Source organism: Phoenix dactylifera, unplaced genomic scaffold, assembly GCF_009389715.1.
Source record: "Phoenix dactylifera cultivar Barhee BC4 unplaced genomic scaffold, palm_55x_up_171113_PBpolish2nd_filt_p 000772F, whole genome shotgun sequence".
In the NCBI taxonomy this organism is placed as follows: Eukaryota; Viridiplantae; Streptophyta; class Magnoliopsida; order Arecales; family Arecaceae; genus Phoenix; species Phoenix dactylifera.
The window spans coordinates 141,787-159,946 of record NW_024068143.1 but is presented as its reverse complement, the minus strand read 5'-3'; the positions used below and the strand labels follow the sequence as shown (position 1 = coordinate 159,946).

Below are 18,160 nucleotides of genomic sequence, written 5' to 3'. Positions count from 1 at the left end.
CGGGAAAGTAATGAGATGCCTCTTGTTTGGTTGGAGTTTTTAAAGAAGAGAGAATGGAAAGTTGTATTCCCATGGGAATGTGATTCCCACATTTCATGTCCCATGAGAAACATGGAAAAGTTACTTTCCCATGAGGCGGGAATCACTCCATTTTTACTTTTTCCCAAAAAGTCCCTTCAGTATTAAAGAAGCATTAAAAAGGCATTAAAAACCTAATTTTTATTAAGGGCATAATAGGAATTATATATAACTTTCCTAGGAAAGTGGATGGCCAACCAAACATAAGCACCTTGGAAATTTGTCACTTTTCCATGATCAACCAAACATGCCAAAAGTACTTTCCTAGGCATCCTCTTCCTAGGAATTTGTTTCCCAGGAATCATATTCCTAGGAAGGAAAATGCTTCCCGCGAACCAAACGAGCCCAAAATGAAGATGGATATGCTGAAGTTGAATCCGTTTTGGGCCTTAAATGCATTTAGACTAATTGCATCGAGAAACATGTACACCTTTAGCTAAGCAGGCTTTAAAAATCCGGATGTGCGGTCTTCTTCTCTTCCGTAACGGATTCTTACATACTAATTAAACTCTATCGATCATTAATATCGATTAAGTAACAATCTCACATTAACTCTACAGCTACCAGGGATATATCTCATTTAATGAATTAATTAGTGCTTCAAATACCCTTATATAAATATTTTTTGAGGTGACCTTTATATAAATATTATCTACTCCAAACTATATAAATTGGCCTCTCCGCTAGGGGGCCTCTCTCCCACTCCTCTCTCTCTCTCTCTTCTTCGCTTGCTTCCGGTGGAAGCGCTCGTAGATTTTTGGGGATAAAACCCTAGCCCTAGAGAAAGCTGGCGGTACGCTAATGGCGGCGGATGTGAGCTTTTCAGCGCGGATGCAGAGCGGGTACAAAGAAGAAGGGGAGGGGAAGAGGGATTTGGTCACCAGGGACCTCCTCGGCGGCGGGGCGGTGCTCAGATCCCCGGCGGAGGTAGATCTCGACGTCCAGGTCCCCGCCGGCTGGGAGCGGCGCCTCGATCTATTGGTACTTGTCTCCGCTTAATCTCCTCTTTTTTTCTCTCGCATTCATACGTTTGTTTGAATTCTAGTAAGGATTCGAATTTACTTGAGTTATGTGAATATTTCACGAAATTACTTCGGCTTTCTTTTATTTGAAATCCCTGAACCGTAGAATCTCCAATTTAGAATTCAACCTGTTATATTGAATTATTTACTCCATTTCCTCCACCTTATTTGTCACCATCTTCCCAATTCCACATCTCACTTTCTTCTTTCTCGTTTCCTTCCGAACAAAGACCTATTTTTTTTACGCACAGTTCCATTCTGATATTATTTTTCTTTATATCATGATTAAAATTCGTAATTTCCATTGAGCTCTCTCCTCTCCTTCTCCTGAGCGTAAGCCTGCCTCGTTAAAAAAAAAAAATAATCATTTTTTGATTTTATCACTGTTTTTGTTCTTTTTGTTTTTCCCCTAAGAAAACGATCTTTCGATGTTATTGTTCAAATTTCTGATTTAAAAGTATTTTTTTAATCTATGCAGTCCGGTAAAACGTACCTCGAGAAGCGCGAATCCAATCCGACGCCCCGCAATCTCCAGGACCTCAACCTCCCGCCACCGCCCTCCTCCTCGGCCACCGCCGGCGTCCTCCCGGAGGACTCCACCGCCCTCGACCTCAAGCTGGTGGCGCCGGCTCCCTCCTTCTCCGCCTACCAGAGCGTGTGCACCCTTGAGAAGGTGAGGTACGCGCTGGAGCGCGAGTCCCGCATCAGGCTCCCCCTCCGCCCCCGATCCGACGCCTCCCCTTCGCCCTCCTCCTCCTCCACCTCCTCCTCGATCAAACGGCGCGCGGCGGCAGATCAGGACGAGGACGGCGCCACGGACGGCTCTGATTCGTCCGGTGGGTTGATCGCCGCCGGTTGCCCGGGGTGCCTCCTCTATGTACTCATTGCCAAGGTGGACCCCAGGTGCCCCCGTTGTGACTCGCACGTGCCGGTCCCTACTCTCAAGAAGAAGCCCAAGATCGACCTCAACTCATCACAGACTGACTTGTATTAGCTTAATGATAATATATATACATCTATAAAGCACAAACAGAATTGCTAAATTTTCAGTAGGAGGTTACAGAGGAAAATAATAATAATAATAAAAAGATATGGGAGCCGATGTTTTTCCTTGTGTACAAAAGAATACTGTTTCGGAGTTGGATTTATTTGTTGCCTCTTTTTTTTTCCCTTTTTGGGTCTGTAATGTTGGATTTACAGTTATAAATTTATAAATTATTTTTTTATTTATTTATTTTTTGCCTCGAGAAGTTTTGATATGGTGTACAGTGAAAATGCCAAGAAAGCTTACTAGTTTTGTCATCATATTCTATTAGTTTTACTAGACTTTTACAAGTTCAATACATATAGTCAGATGGAGAAGAAATTTTATTTATTAAACTTTCGTTTCGATGTACTGCTATAGAATGAGCGGCTGTGTTCGGCGACATATATAGGCCAAATTAGGGTATGTTTTTTTTTCTGTATTTTGCTTTAAGTTGTTGCTTGAGAAGTTAAAAACCTACTAGATATAACCTATAACTTTCAATTATTTTGACTTCTCCCTCTCTTTTTCTAATTTTATTGGTTGAAAAACACTCTACATGCCAACATAGGAGGGGTTGAACCACCAAAACTGCATACTAATACTGTAATTAATATATCAAATATTAATGTTTGTTAATACCACCATGACTCCTCCAAGCGACATCAACTATGTTTCTTCCTAGTGACATACAACTATAGGCTGTACTGATATAAATATACATCGAGGAATGTAAAATAATGAGTCACACAGAAATAGACTGATGGTGTCATGCCATGGCCCACTCATTTATATTCGAGCAGCAAGTACACGTTAATTTCCAACATTTTCTGACACAAATGGCAGTCCAGAGAGGGAACTGCCCATCGAAATGAGTTTTCCTCATTATTTTAAATGAACATTTTTCTATTACAACAGCTTCCTAACAAAATACTTATTGGCCTATTATAACTAGCATATAACCCGCGCATCATATAACTTTTTTTTTCCAATAAAAATTCTGTTGAAGCCGGTCATGAAAAGATGAGGATACAAGATCAGCTGAAAATCGACGATGTTGAAGATGATACCTCAATGTTATTAGAAAATCAAAATGTACAAGTTGCTTTGGCCTATATGAAGACCAAAGGAATATCTAGAGGAGAAATCAGATTTGAAAGAATGACTACCAAAAAGAGTTATAGGGCCTACTTATAAAAGAGCATGTTCAGTTAGAAAATGAATCAAACAAATCAATGCATAGTATAAAACTAGATTCCTATGAATATGGAAGATACTTCTAGATACGGAAGAATAGTTCATGAAAGAAAATATGACAAGAGCAAAAGGCTTGAAGAAATCAAAAGATACATGAGTGAATTGCCGAAGGCAGATACCTCGGTAAGAGAGCAATCCTCGATCAGGGGATCCAAATTATAATTGTCGGAGGCAATGATTGATATTTTGTTAGTCTTAGGATCCTTGGTTAAAAAAAGATGGGGGCATTGTTTACATCACATTCCAACAATCTGGCTGGCAGCTACAAGCAAACCCCATGTAGGTTAAGTTTAATAATATCAAAGCGGGTGAGAATCATGTAACTTTTGCTAAAACTGGAGAGAGTTCGGCTATGAAACCATATTAAGGGTAAAGATCCAAGTTGAATATTTAAAATTCGGCTATGATATGGATAAGCTAGCTGAAAGACCAAATCATGGCTATTGACCAATAAACAACTGAGGTGATCACACCGATTTCAGATTTTTGAGAACAGAAGGCTATATTATGGGCCAAATGAGGGCAAATGACCAACACAAACTATGTTAGGATAAATTAAAGTCTGATAAGGTATGACTATCGGTCTGATAATTGCAAAATGACCCTGTTTGTATACGATGATAATGGTAAGATGGTTGGCAGTGGTTTCCAAAATAATTAAGAGTGGAGACCGGATGTGGAAACAATTAGTTATTGTGCTTAAGGGCAGTTGTTATGTATTAGAATAAATAAGTGAAATTGTACTATGTAAAAAAGACTTTGACAATTAATCTAATTAATTAACTTTAATCTTTACCTTTATTTTGATCTTTTATCCTAGGAATAGGCATAATTTAGATTATCTGCTGTAGCCTAGTGTCACATTCTTACCATGGTCTAGTGATATATTTATATCGTAGCCTAATGATACACTCCTATCCATTTTCATCTCTTTAAACGATGGTGCGATAGTGGTAAAAAATTTTGAAGGTCAAGATACTTGGATCCATCCTATTGTCTATCCTTCCTTCCATCCACATCTTTTTGGCTAACCCAACATTAGTAGCATGCTTGTGCACACATCCAAGCTTCACTCAAGCAAATATGTTTGTGCACCTACTGTCTCGACCAACTAAGCTCTTTAGGGATCCCAAGTTTTCTAGCTTGTCCGAATGGGACAGAAAGGGTGGCAACAGTAATAACTTAAAATATATTTATCATATATATATATATATTGTTATAGTATTATATAAATTTTATTATAATTATTATAATACTTATATAATATTAAAAGCCTTATTTTATAGCCAATAATTGTTCATTTACATTTTCAGTATCAGCTTTCTTTTCCCATTGATTTAATTAATATATGCAGCTTTCACCTTATAAATGATAATAGGGAATGTGAGAATGATTTAAATCCAATCATTAATATTAATGTCCATGTAGATAGCCTGTAATTAACTAATACACATGGCTTTAAGTAATATATTGATTTATGTCACGCTCCGGACCCGGATCCGTGACACGGCCGTGCTATTGCCGACTATTGCCCACAGTAGCACGCAGCCTCATACAGGGGTAACAGGTAGCCAAAAAGGATTTCAAACTTTCATATATTAAAATATGTGCATTACAACCTTGAAGATTGATACCAAAAATACAGAACTTCTATACTGTTCAAATATACAAAAGTATATAAGCTTCTCCAAAAATAACGAAGCTCTGTAACAAAATAAAAACATATCTGATGGCGATCACTGGTGAGGATCTGAAAGAAAACGAAGCATAAACAGACGTGAGCTACACGGCTCAGCAAGTAATCCTGCATAATCCTACCGGATCAACTAGTAGGCTAAACATGTAAATCAGATTTTGAGAAGCTGACATGCATATTTATCTAATAATCATCATGGCATAATATGTATGCATTTTAAACAAAGCAGTAGTGCAAATCACAAAAATTTTCATAAAATATGCATATGAAACCGTGCCCCCGGCATGCCGTGGTCCATTCTCTCGGATGCTACTGCGAAGTCCATTCGGCCACTGGCGGGGCCAGCTAGTCATTCTCGGCCACTAGCAAGGCCAGCGAAGTTGCATTCGATCAGTAGCATCTTTGAGCCCATTATAATAGTGCCTCTTGGCTAGCTAAGATTTTATAAACTTACATGCATGATTAAAATATCAGCATCATCATGTTGCATACATAGCCATAGCTTCTGAGATCATGCAAGTTACTTATGCATTGTAACATATCATGCATGAAACATATATACTTACAATAAATGCTTAGGAAACATTAATAACATGACATGATCCATAACAGGATTAGAACAGGTTACTTACAATAAGTTGTTATCAATTCTTTGAGTCCGGACGACGAGTCTTTAATTCCTGGAACTATTTTATAAGACTCACATTATCCTCTATTTATCATAAATTTTAGCCCAATTAAAGTAAATTTGAGTCTACCAGGCCTAATTGGGCCTCTAAGGGAAAGGTTGGGCCTGATTTGTGGTTAAGTCCACTTTTTCTAGCCAATTTGGCCTTCTGCCAATTTAATTGGGCCTGGTATGGGCTTGATTTAGGACTGATTGGGCTTGCTGTGGTCAACCTGTTATGAACATGGTTCGGACCCAGCTGAATTGGGTTTAATTGGGTCCGGATTTAGCCCAATTTACTTAATTTGGGTTCATTCAGGCTTGGTCGGATTCAGACCCAACACCAATTAGGCCTAATTGACCCATCCAATCTGATTGGGCTTGGATCGACCCTTCATTTGGGCTCACCCAATCGATTTGAACCATTTGGGCCTAACGGGTTTCGGATCTGGACTTGGATCCGACCCGCTAGCCCGTTAAGGCCCTCCTTTCTCTTTTTTTTTTTTTTTTCCTTCTTTCGGGAGGTTCCAGAGGCTTCTGCCCCTCCCCCTTTCGCCCGCGTCTCTCCCTCTCCCCCCTTCCTCCGGTTCCCCACCGCCTCCCGTCTCCTCCTTCTTTTTCGCAGGCGGCCGGGGAGATAGAGCGCCCTCCGATCCGCCGGCCGGAGTGGTGCTCCCTTCTCGGGACAGCGGCGGGGGAGGCCGGTCCCCTTTCTCCCCTTCTCCGAAGTGACGCCGGAGAAGAAGGGAAAAGCCGAGGGGGGGGGGATCGACGCCGGATCTCCTCCGGGTCTTCACCGACTCCGACCACGGCGAGGTAAGGCCGTGGTCCGAGGTAAGTTCCGTTCACCCTCTTCTCCTTTTTTTTTCTCTTCTTCTCTTATTTTTTTTGTGTGTGGGAGCCGCGCCGCCACCTCTTCGCCGGCGGAGAGGCGGGGGGGGGCTCGGCTGAGGCTGGCGGCCTCGGGGCCGCGCCTGTCGCCGGTACGGCCAGACCCGGCGACCCCTTGGCTGCCCTTCTGTCCGAGGGCGGTCCCGGCCGGGGCCGGTCATCCGCAGGCCGAGTCCGGTTGGGCTCGGCCCGGGTGGCGTTGGGCTCGGGTTCGGACCGTTCTCAGGCCGGCTCGCGGCCTGTAGGTCCGGCCCGCAGCCCATGGGTCCAGCCCACAGTCCCCCTCCTGTCTCTCTCCCGTGCCGGTCTCCTCCTCTCTGTGCCGGTCTCCTCCCCTCTGTTTCATCAATGAAACAGAGGGGAGAATACCCACAGAGGGATACCTCTACCCTGTCCCTTGCCTAGAGACCTACTTACAGGGCCCTTACCTTGATTCAGTAGACTGGGGTTGGGCAGTGCCTCCTTCTCGGCAAAGTCCCTCCTTCTTCTCCTAGGGCTGTGGGGTACCTTCTGCTTCCAGCTCCAGGGCCAAGCTCTCTGGCACAGTAATTTCAGGGGGTTAGAGGTTTAGGAGGGTATATCAAAAATCAGGGTTAGCAGGTTTTAGGGCTATAAAAACTTGGCTTAGGATTTGACCCCAAGGAGAGGTGGCATCCTCTCCTTCCTCAGAGCCCCGGGAGCCACCAGCTGCCCTCCCCTTCCGTCCAGCTCACAGCTCGGCTGCCGAGGGAAGGAAGAGGTGGCGGTTTTCTGTTGTGCATGCTCTGTGGGGGGGTCTCTCCGTTGGCCACCTGGTGGTACTGTCCTTTCAGCCCTCGGAGAGATGGCAGCCTACTCTTCTTGGGCCTGCAAGGCCTGCTAACCCTTCCCTGGCCCAATACTATTTAACTGGGCCCTACAGTATTGGGCCCGGTCTGTATTGGGCCCGGACATTACATCCTTCCCCCCTTAAATAAATTTCGTCCTCGAAATTAAGCATACCTTGGTTCTCGAAGAGCTGAGGGTAACATTGTCGCATCTCTTCCTCCAATTCCCAGGTAGCTTCCCTCTCAGTGTGGTTGATCCACTGGACTTTAACGTAGGGGATGGTGCGCCTTCGGAGGATTTGCTCTTTTCTGTCTATGATGCGCAGGGGAGTCTCCTCATAGGTTAAATCTTTATTTAATTGCAGAGACTCATGTGGCACCACATGGCTGGGATCCGGGACGTACCTCCGCAGTAGTGAGACATGGAAGACGTCGTGTACGCCTGATAGCTCCGGGGGTAGGGCCAATTTGTAGGCAACCTTGCCTATCCTGGCAAGAATCTCGAATGGGCCGATGTAGCGAGGACTTAGCTTGCCGTGTCTTCCGAATCGGGTGATACCCTTCGATGGAGAAATTTTTAGGAAGACAAAGTTCCCCTCCAAAAATTCCAAGGCCCTTCTTCCTCTATCAGCCCATCTTTTCTGTCTGTCTTGGGCAGCCTGAAGCCTTTGCTTAATCAGGAGCACTTTGTCTCTAGTGTGCTGGACCAGTTCGGGGCCCAACATTTTTCGCTCCCCGACATCATCCCAGTGTAAGGGGGATCGGCATTTTCTCCCATAGAGAGCTTCGTATGGGGCCATCTGGATACTGGAGTGGTAACTATTGTTATAAGCAAATTCCACCAGTGGTATATGACTATCCCAATTTCCACCTAGGTCCACAGTGCAAGCCCTCAACATGTCTTCCAGAGTTTGGATTGTCCGCTCTGACTGGCCGTCAGTCTGGGGGTGGTATGCTGTACTGAGCCTCAGTCCGGTACCCATGGCCTTCTGAAAGCTTCTCCAGAATCTGGACACGAATCGGGGGTCACGATCAGAAATGATGCTCACTGGTACTCCGTGCAGGCGTACAATCTCGTCGATGTATAATTGGGCCAGCTTGTCTAAAGGAGTACCAATTCTGAATGGTAGAAAATGGGCCGATTTGGTGAGACGGTCAACTATCACCCACACCGCATCGTTCTTCCTTACGGTTCTAGGGAGTCCTGTAACAAAATCCATCATGATGTGCTCCCACTTCCATTCAGGAATTTCTATTGGTTCCAGCAACCCTGCCGGCCTCTGGTGCTCTGCTTTTACTAGCTGACAGGTCAAACATCGGGCCACAAACTCAGCTATCTCTCTCTTCATCCCCTTCCACCAGTAATGTTCCCAAAGGTCCCGGTACATCTTAGTACTACCCGGGTGAATAGAGAATCGGGATTGGTGGGCCTCTTCCATGATTTCCCTTTTTAGGTCAACATTTGCCGGTACACACAGTCGGTGGCCAAACCTTAGAGTGCCATCTGGGTGCATTTGGAGCTCGGGTTGCAACCCTTTCTCCACTTCATCCTTGAGCTGGCAGATGTGGTCATCAGACTGCTGGGCAACTTTTATTCTGTCAATCAAGGTTGGTTGTATACTCAAGGCGGCCAGCCAACTTCTTGTAGTTCGGGTAACCACCTCAACCTGCAGTTTATCGAGATCCCCCTGAATCTGTGGTTGAGTGGTGAGTAATGCGGTGGAGCCCACTACTGATTTCCTGCTTAGGGCATCAGCCACCACGTTGGCCTTCCCTGGGTGGTACTTAATACTCAGGTCATAGTCCATCAGGAGTTCCAACCACCTTCTTTGCCTCATATTCAATTCCTTCTGGGTGAATATATACTTTAGGCTCTTGGGGTCAGTGTACACTTCAAAGTGTTCGCCATACAAATAATGTCTCCAAAGCTTCAAGGCGAACACCACCGCGGCCAGCTCCAAGTCATGTGTCGGGTAATTCTGTTCATAGGGTTTCAGCTGTCTTGAGGCATAGGCTACCACCTTGCCATCTTGCATCAATACACAGCCTAGCCCGTTCTTGGAAGCATCACTAAAGATGGTAAATTCCCCAGTTAAGGACGGCAATGTTAAAATTGGGGCAGAAACTAACCTTTGTTTAAGCTCCTGGAAGCTCTTCTCACACTTGTCGTCCCAGATAAACTTGGCCCGTTTCTTAGTCAAATAGGTCAAGGGAGTAGCTATTTTGGAGAACCCTTCCACAAATCGCCGGTAATACCCGGCTAATCCCAAAAAGCTTCTAATTTCCTTGGCATTGGTAGGACGAGGCCAATCCACCACCGCTTCTATCTTCTTGGGATCCATTGATACTCCTTCCTTGGAGATCACATGGCCGAGAAACGCCACGCTATCCAGCCAGAACTCACATTTGTTCAGCTTGGCGTACAGCCTTTTCTCTCGAAGGATTTGTAGCACCACCCTCAAATGGTCTTCATGTTCCTTCCGGCTTTTTGAGTATATCAAAATGTCATCGATGAAAACTATCACGAACTGATCCAAATATTGCTTAAAGACTCTATTCATTAAGTCCATAAATGCAGCCGGGGCATTGGTCAGTCCAAAAGGCATAACCAGAAATTCATAATGCCTATACCTGGTTCGAAATGCAGTTTTTGGCACATCCTCAGATTTGATCTTCAGCTGATGGTATCCCGACCTCAAATCTATCTTGGAGAAGACTTGGGCGCCTTGCAGCTGATCAAACAGATCATCGATCCGAGGTAGGGGATATTTGTTCTTTATGGTTATCTTGTTCAATTCCCGGTAATCGATGCATAGCCGCATACTCCCGTCTTTCTTTTTCACAAACAGGACAGGAGCTCCCCATGGCGATGCACTGGGCTGGATGAACCATTTATCCAGGAGTTCTTGTAGTTGTACCTTTAATTCCCTCAGCTCAGCAGGGGCCATCCGATAAGGAGCCTTGGAGACTGGCCCCTCTCCTGGTGCGAGGTCGATAGTAAACTCGATCTCTCGGTCTGGGGGTAATCCTGGTAATTCCTCCGAAAAGACATCCGGGTATTCTCTGACCACTGGAATGTCTTCCAGTTTGACCTCTTTTTGGGTATCCATTACACAGGCCAGATAGGCCATACACCCTTTTCTCAGAGCCTTTCCAGCTTTCTAGGCAGAAATAAAGTGTAGTGTAGGAGCACCTTGAAGGGGTATGTCGCCCTGAAAGAAAAATTCTTGCTCCCCAAGTATTCGAAATACCACTCTTTTATGGTAACAATCAATGTGGGCGTGATACTGTGACATCCAGTCCATGCCCAAGATAATATCAAAGTCTTGCATGTCAAGCTGTAGAAGATTTGTCTCTAATTCTTTTTCCCCTATCTGAATTATGCAATCTCTATATTTAGTGTCAACAGTTACGGTTTTCTGAAGGGGTGTAGCAACATGGTTCTAATAATTTCTCAGGTATGCCATGTAATTGTCTGGAAAAGTTAACTGACACGAAAGAATGCGTAGAACCAGAATCAAATAGAATGAGGGCAGGGGCCGAGTTGACTGGAAGTGTACCTGTCACCACCTGATCGCTAGCACTGGCATCCTGTCGAGTCAGTGCGAAAACCCGAGGGTTACCCCTCGATCTCTGGTCCTCCGATGCAGTATGTCTGGGCTTGTCCTTCTTTCGACTCAGGCAGTCGCGGGCGATGTGTCTTGTCTGCCCGCAAGAGAAACAAGCCCCGGTCTTGCTCAAGCAGGTACCGCTATGGTTCTTGCCACAGGTGGGGCAGCTTCTGCTCGGTTTCTTCTTGGGCACAGGCCCCTTGCTGCCCCCGGACCCTCTACTCGGTGCTCCTGATGACCGGGTCCTCTTCAGGTCCTCCCTCTCTCTCCCGGACCGTATTAGGTCAGCCTCAACCTTCAAGGCTCGGTCCAGTACATCCTTGTAGCTCGAGGATAGATGGGAGGATATTCGGGACCGAATCCCGTACCTCAACCCCTGCTCGAACCTGTTTACCTTGCTTCTCTCCTCCTCCCTGAACTGGGGGCAAAATCGTCCCAGTTCGTTGAATTTATTGGCGTACTCCAGAACGGACATCTGGTCGGTCTGGGTCAGCGTCAAAAACTCATTCTGCTTCGCTAGGTGAACTGAGTCTGGAAAATATTGGTTGTAAAACATCCTCTTAAAGTCCCTCCAGGTGAGTCCGTCAACGGCATAAGCCGTCTCCATGGCCGTCCACCAGTATTCGGCATTTCCTGTCAGCATAGAGGTCGCCAGTCGGACTGTCACCTCATCAGGAAAGTGGAGGGCTCGGAACATCTTCTCCATCTCCCGGATCCATGCTTCTGCCGCCATGGGGTCAGACCCACCCTCAAAGGTCGGGGGGTTCAGTCGGCGGAACCTCTCATAGCAGGAGTCTGCTGATGGCATAGCGGCCAGCTGCATCATCTGTTGCCCTTGCAGCACTTGTGCCATGAGCTGATATACTCCGGCTAGGCCTGCCTGACCCGCTGCAGACCGTGGAGTATCTGGGGGGGCCGACTGCTCACTAGGCTCCGGGGAGGGTGGTCTCCTGTCGTCGTCCATATCTCTCGAACAATCGCCTGGCAGTCACAAGTTCTCATAATAAGATTACCATAAACTAGCATATTATAATATTTTTCATGATGGCAACACTCTTAACTATCCTTTGCCCTAGGCATTTTATGGTTATTCTATTGTTTAACCTAAGGCTCTGATACCACTATATGTCACGCCCCGGACCCGGATCCGTGACACGGCCGTGCTATTGCCGACTATTGCCCACAGTAGCACGCAGCCTCATACAGGGGTAACAGGTAGCCAAAAAGGATTTCAAACTTTCATATATTAAAATATGTGCATTACAACCTTGAAGATTGATACCAAAAATACAGAACTTCTATACTGTTCAAATGTACAAAAGTATATAAGCTTCTCCAAAAATAACGAAGCTCTGTAACAAAATAAAAACATATCTGATGGCGATCACTGGTGAGGATCTGAAAGAAAACGAAGCATAAACAGACGTGAGCTACACGGCTCAGCAAGTAATCCTGCATAATCCTACCGGATCAACTAGTAGGCTGAACATGTAAATCAGGTTTTGAGAAGCTGACATGTATATTTATCTAATAATCATCATGGCATAATATGTATGCATTTTAAACAAAGCAGTAGTGCAAATCACAAAAATTTTCATAAAATATGCATATGAAATCGTGCCCCCGGCATGCCGTGGTCCATTCTCTCGGATGCTACTGCGAAGTCCATTCGGCCACTGGCGGGGCCAGCTAGTCATTCTCGGCCACTAGCAAGGCCAGCGAAGTTATTCTCGGCCACTAGCAAGGCCAGCTCAGTTGCATTCGATCAGTAGCATCTTTGAGCCCATTATAATAGTGCCTCTTGGCTAGCTAAGATTTTATAAACTTACATGCATGATTAAAATATCAGCATCATCATGTTGCATACATAGCTATAGCTTCTGAGATCATGCAAGTTACTTATGCATTGTAACATATCATGCATGAAACATATATACTTAAAATAAATGCTTAGGAAACATTAATAACATGACATGATCCATAACAGGATTAGAACAGGTTACTCACAATAAGTTGTTATCAATTCTTTGAGTCCGGACGACGAGTCTTTAATTCCTGGAACCATTTTATAAGACTCACATTATCCTCTATTTATCATAAATTTTAGCCCAATTAAAGTAAATTTGAGTCTACCAGGCCTAATTGGGCCTCTAAGGGAAAGGTTGGGCCTGATTTGTGGTTAAGTCCACTTTTCCTAGCCAATTTGGCCTTCTGCCAATTTAATTGGGCCTGGTATGGGCTTGATTTAGGGCTGATTGGGCTTGCTGGGGTCAACCTGTTATGAACATGGTTCGGACCCAGCTGAATTGGGTTTAATTGTGTCCGGATTTAGCCCAATTTACTTAATTTGGGTTCATTCAGGCTTGGTCGGATTCAGACCCAACACCAATTAGGCCTAATTGACCCATCCAATCTGATTGGGCTTGGATCGACCCTTCATTTGGGCTCACCCAATCGATTTGAACCATTTGGGCCTAACGGGTTTCGGATCTGGACTTGGATCCGACCCGCTAGCCCGTTAAGGCCCTCCTTTCTCTTTTTTTTTCCTTCTTCCGGGAGGTTCCAGAGGCTTCTGCCCCTCCCCCTTTCGCCCGCGTCTCTCCCTCTCCCCCCTTCCTCCGGTTCCCCACCGCCTCCCGTCTCCTCCTTTTTCGCAGGCGGCCGGGGAGATAGAGTGCCCTCCGATCCGCCGGCCGGAGTGGTGCTCCCTTCTCGGGACAGCGGCGGGGGAGGCCGGTCCCCTTTCTCCCCTTCTCCGAAGTGACGCCAGAGAAGAAGGGAAAAGCCGAGGGGGGGGATCGACGCCGGATCTCCTCCGGGTCTTCACCGGCTCCGACCACGGCGAGGTAAGGCCGTGGTCCGAGGTAAGTTCCGTTCACCCTCTTCTCCTTTTTTTTTCTCTTCTTCTCTTTTTTTTTTTTTGTGTGCGGGAGCCGCGCCGCCACCTCTTCGCCGGCGGAGAGGCGGGGGGGGGGGGGGCGCTCGGCTGAGGCTGGCGGCCTCGGGGCTGCGCCTGTCGCCGGTACGGCCAGACCCGGCGACCCCTTGGCTGCCCTTCTGTCCGAGGGCGGTCCCGGCCGGGGCCGGTCATCCGCGGGCCGAGTCCGGTTGGGCTCGGCCCGGGTGGCGTTGGGCTCGGGTTCGGACCGTTCTCAGGCCGGCTCGCGGCCTGTAGGTCCGGCCCGCAGCCCATGGGTCCGGCCCACAGTCCCCCTCCTGTCTCTCTCCCGTGCCGGTCTCCTCCTCTCGGTGCCGGTCTCCTCCCCTCTGTTTCATCAATGAAACAGAGGGGAGAATACCCACAGAGGGATACCTCCACCCTGTCTCTTGCCTAGAGACCTACTTACAGGGCCCTTACCTTGATTCAGTAGACTGGGGTTGGGCAGTGCCTCCTTCTCGGCAAAGTCCCTCCTTCTTCTCCTAGGGCTGTGGGGTACCTTCTGCTTCCAGCTCCAGGGCCAAGCTCTCTGGCACAGTAATTCCAGGGGGTTAGAGGTTTAGGAGGGTATATCAAAAATCAGGGTTAGCAGGTTTTAGGGCTATAAAAACTTGGCTTAGGATTTGACCCCAAGGAGAGGTGGCATCCTCTCCTTCCTCAGAGCCCCGGGAGCCACCAGCTGCCCTCCCCTTCCGGCCAGCTCACAGCTCGGCTGCCGAGGGAAGGAAGAGGTGGCGGTTTTCTGTTGTGCATGCTCTGTGGGGGGGTCTCTCCGTTGGCCACCTGGTGGTACTGTCCTTTCAGCCCTCGGGGAGATGGCAGCCTACTCTTCTTGGGCCTGCAAGGCCTGCTAACCCTTCCCTGGCCCAATACTATTTAACTGGGCCCTACAGTATTGGGCCTGGTCTGTATTGGGCCTGGACATTACAATTTAATTAATCTATGACTTCATATTATTAAGGATAATTGGAATGCGAGAAGGATTTAAAATCTATTATTCATATTAGTGTTCGTATGATAAGTGCCATGGAGAAAATCTATCGTATATGATGTGCACCATGTAGCCGTGCATGCTGCCAATCACAATTTTTAATAGACTTTATTCACTAAGCGCTCATATTGATGCACTGTTACAGAACAAGTGTGGAATTGGCGGTCTACAAAGCCAAATTAAGGTTTGTTATTCCTTCCTTTCTCTTCTTTTATTTTTTCCTTTTGTGTTTTGTTTTAATTTGTTTCTTGAGGAGTTAAATGCCACCTAAATTGTAACACCCCAGGACCTCACCCAAAATGGCTAGCCGGAAGGTATTATTTGGGTTCCTTGATCCTGTATAAGTACCCAAGATCTACCCAGCGAATAACCGATGTGGGACTAAACACACGCCCGCACGGATCCTCACATACTCCTCCCATTCAAGTCCTGACGTCCTGTGCTCAACCCCAAATCCATTCAAATCTAATCACAAACATCACGATCGGTCCGTGGTCAACCCCAAATGGATCTGTGCTGCAGTGTCCCCTAGTCCACATAAGTTATGAGCCGGGTCCGCTCTGATACCATTTGTAACACCCCAAAACCTCACCCAAAATGGCTAGCCGGAAGGTAAGATGGGGTTTTATCGTCCCATCGTAACGGCCCTCCGCCGCGAAAATCGCGGCGGTCGAGCGAGATCCGCGGCCGCGGTTGGCCGCGGATTTACCGGAGGGGGGGGTGCCGCGGGTATCCCGCGGCGCCCTTGCCCTGTTTGTCCCCGGAGGAGCCGGAGAGGATCGCCATCGCGATCCTCTGTTCCGGCTCTTCCCAAAAGAAGAGTCGGGCTGAAGTCGGCTGGGGCTGCCGGCTTCAGCCCGTATCTCACATAAATACAACCATGAACTTCTGGTATTTTATCTTCTACAATCTCTATTCTCACTCTATTGGTTGAAAAAGACTTTGCACGCCAAAATGGAAGGGGTTGAATCACAAGAACTTACGTCATACGTTTAAACAATGCATGCGTTTTTGCCAAAATATACAGAGTACATGTACTAATACTATAATTGATGTATCAAATATTGATGTTTGTTAATACCACCATGGCTCCTCCAAGCGACATCTACTATCTTATTGCCGGTGACATACAACTATGAACCGTACTAATATTAATATACATCGAGGAACGCAGCATACTAAAAGTCACGCAGATATAGACTGCTGGTGTCACTCCATGGCCCCACTCATTTATATTCAAGCTGTAGCTGCACATTAATTTCCAGCCTTAATTTCCAATGTTTGTAGCCACTCATGGCAGTCGTGAAAGGGAACTGTCAATCAAATCGAGTTTTCCTCATTATTTTACATAAACATTATCTCATTATAAGAGCCTCCTAACAAAATCTTTATTGGTCATCATAACAGTTATTATAACTAGTATATTCCTTGGGCATGCATCCTACAACTTTTTCTCCCTCTTTCCCAACTATTTTTAAAATCTAATATAATAATGTAATAAATTAGTAATTTTAATATGGCCAGGCAAAAATTTGCATCATGTTATTAATACAACATCTAAATTATGGATATAGAACTCAGCATACAAGTTGAGCTTTTGTGGAAAGATTTTCATCATGAATATCAGCATCACTAATAATGGCTTCGTGTGTGATGCGCGGTAGTTTAATGATAAAAGGCTTACTCTAATAATGAAAAATAGGCTTAGGGTTCAACATTAATTTAAAAGGATGTGTTGATCCAAAAAAGTTATTAGATTTGATACGAATCATTTTTGGCTATTATAAGTAGGGTTAAATAGAGTTTAAGAGCGAGATCCACTATATTGGAAATTCGAATCATGTACCAAATTTTTGAAGATCATAATTTGGTCATGCGAAACTCGATTGAGATAATTTTTACTTCAAAATTGGATAATTTTATGAGATCTACAATGTAGAGAAATTCACCAAGATCAAATATTTTGAGTTGGCTTTCATAGAAAATTCATATTTTCTTTTTGATGTTGTTATCGTATAAAAACATAAACTTTGAGGCTCAATAGCTAAATATATGGTAATTGAATCATGAGTTAGGATCAGAGGAGCCGCGCCTTGAGTGATCAAACTCAAGTTTCATCATTTGGGTTCCAAAACAGGCTAGTCAAACTGAAAATTATCTTTTTCAAAAAGATTTTAATCGAAAATAATCTTCCAATCTAGGATGAATTCGATAGAGTGACAAAAGACATAGTTTTAGGATATGAATCTCACTTTTAAGATCTTATGATTTATAAATAGAGGCTATGAATCTCAATTTTAGGAATATCAATGAAAGAAAAAAGGACTTACATCCTTTTTTTTCATCTTTCACGAAATTTTTCTTAAGAGATTTGAGTTGACGGGTTGAAAATCGGCTCAGATAGTGGCACATGATAAGATTCAGAGGTTAAATAAGAGAAGTAGTCCGGCATGCCGAGTATATTTAAAAAGAATTAGTTGAACTAGGCTGAGTAGTTGCTTGAGGCACTAGCTGAATTTTGGAGAGGTCATGAGTATGGGCTGATTAGCCTACTGGGGTGAAAAAATTGACTTAAAGTCTTATCATGCAAAAAATTGACTTAAAGTCTTATCATGCCTTATGCTAAGATATCGGCATAGTGTAGGTTGGAGTCTTGGATGTAGGATGTGAGAAGCGGAAGTGGTTGCTGAAGGATTATAACATGAAATGTAGAGATGTAGTTAGAATTCATTGTGGCAACTTATAGAAGAAAATGGATAAAGTGATTATTGCTGAGAAGGACAGACATCAATGCTGAGAGGAGACAACTGTAGCTATTGATCATATTGTTATAGTTGCTACTTGAAGCCATTTAGTAAATTAAATATGTGCAAACTAGGGCATAGATTATACTAAATTTCAAAGCTATAGATGTGTCGCTGGCTTCAGTTTGAGTTAAGACTAAATTATAAGCATGTAATTATTATATATTTTATTAAATATATATTTTATAATAAATTAAGAATATATTTATTTTATATATTTTCTTTTGTCTTATATAATTGTTATATTATTAAGTAAATAATGAATATTAGATGTATTTATTCCAGTTGTTATATAAGTTTTATTATAATCATGAAAATATTTATATATTGTTAAGATCATTATTTTATAGCCTGCAAATGTTTGTTTGCATTTTC

At 44.7% G+C, this 18,160-nt stretch overlaps 2 protein-coding genes across 2 annotated transcripts; one reads left to right on the top strand and one right to left on the bottom strand.

Annotated features, from left to right (window-relative positions):
* The first annotated feature begins 772 nt into the window (after positions 1-772).
* LOC120107132 lies at positions 773-2,254 on the top strand. Its single transcript, XM_039120300.1, has 2 exons — positions 773-1,059; positions 1,579-2,254. The coding sequence occupies exons 1-2, from the start codon at positions 880-882 to the stop codon at positions 2,092-2,094; spliced, it is 696 nt and encodes a 231-aa protein (XP_038976228.1). The 5' UTR covers positions 773-879; the 3' UTR covers positions 2,095-2,254.
* An 8,589-nt stretch (positions 2,255-10,843) lies between these two features.
* On the bottom strand, positions 10,844-12,016 carry LOC120107131. Its single transcript, XM_039120299.1, has one exon. The coding sequence runs from the start codon at positions 12,014-12,016 to the stop codon at positions 10,844-10,846; it is 1,173 nt and encodes a 390-aa protein (XP_038976227.1).
* Positions 12,017-18,160: the final 6,144 nt, after the last annotated feature.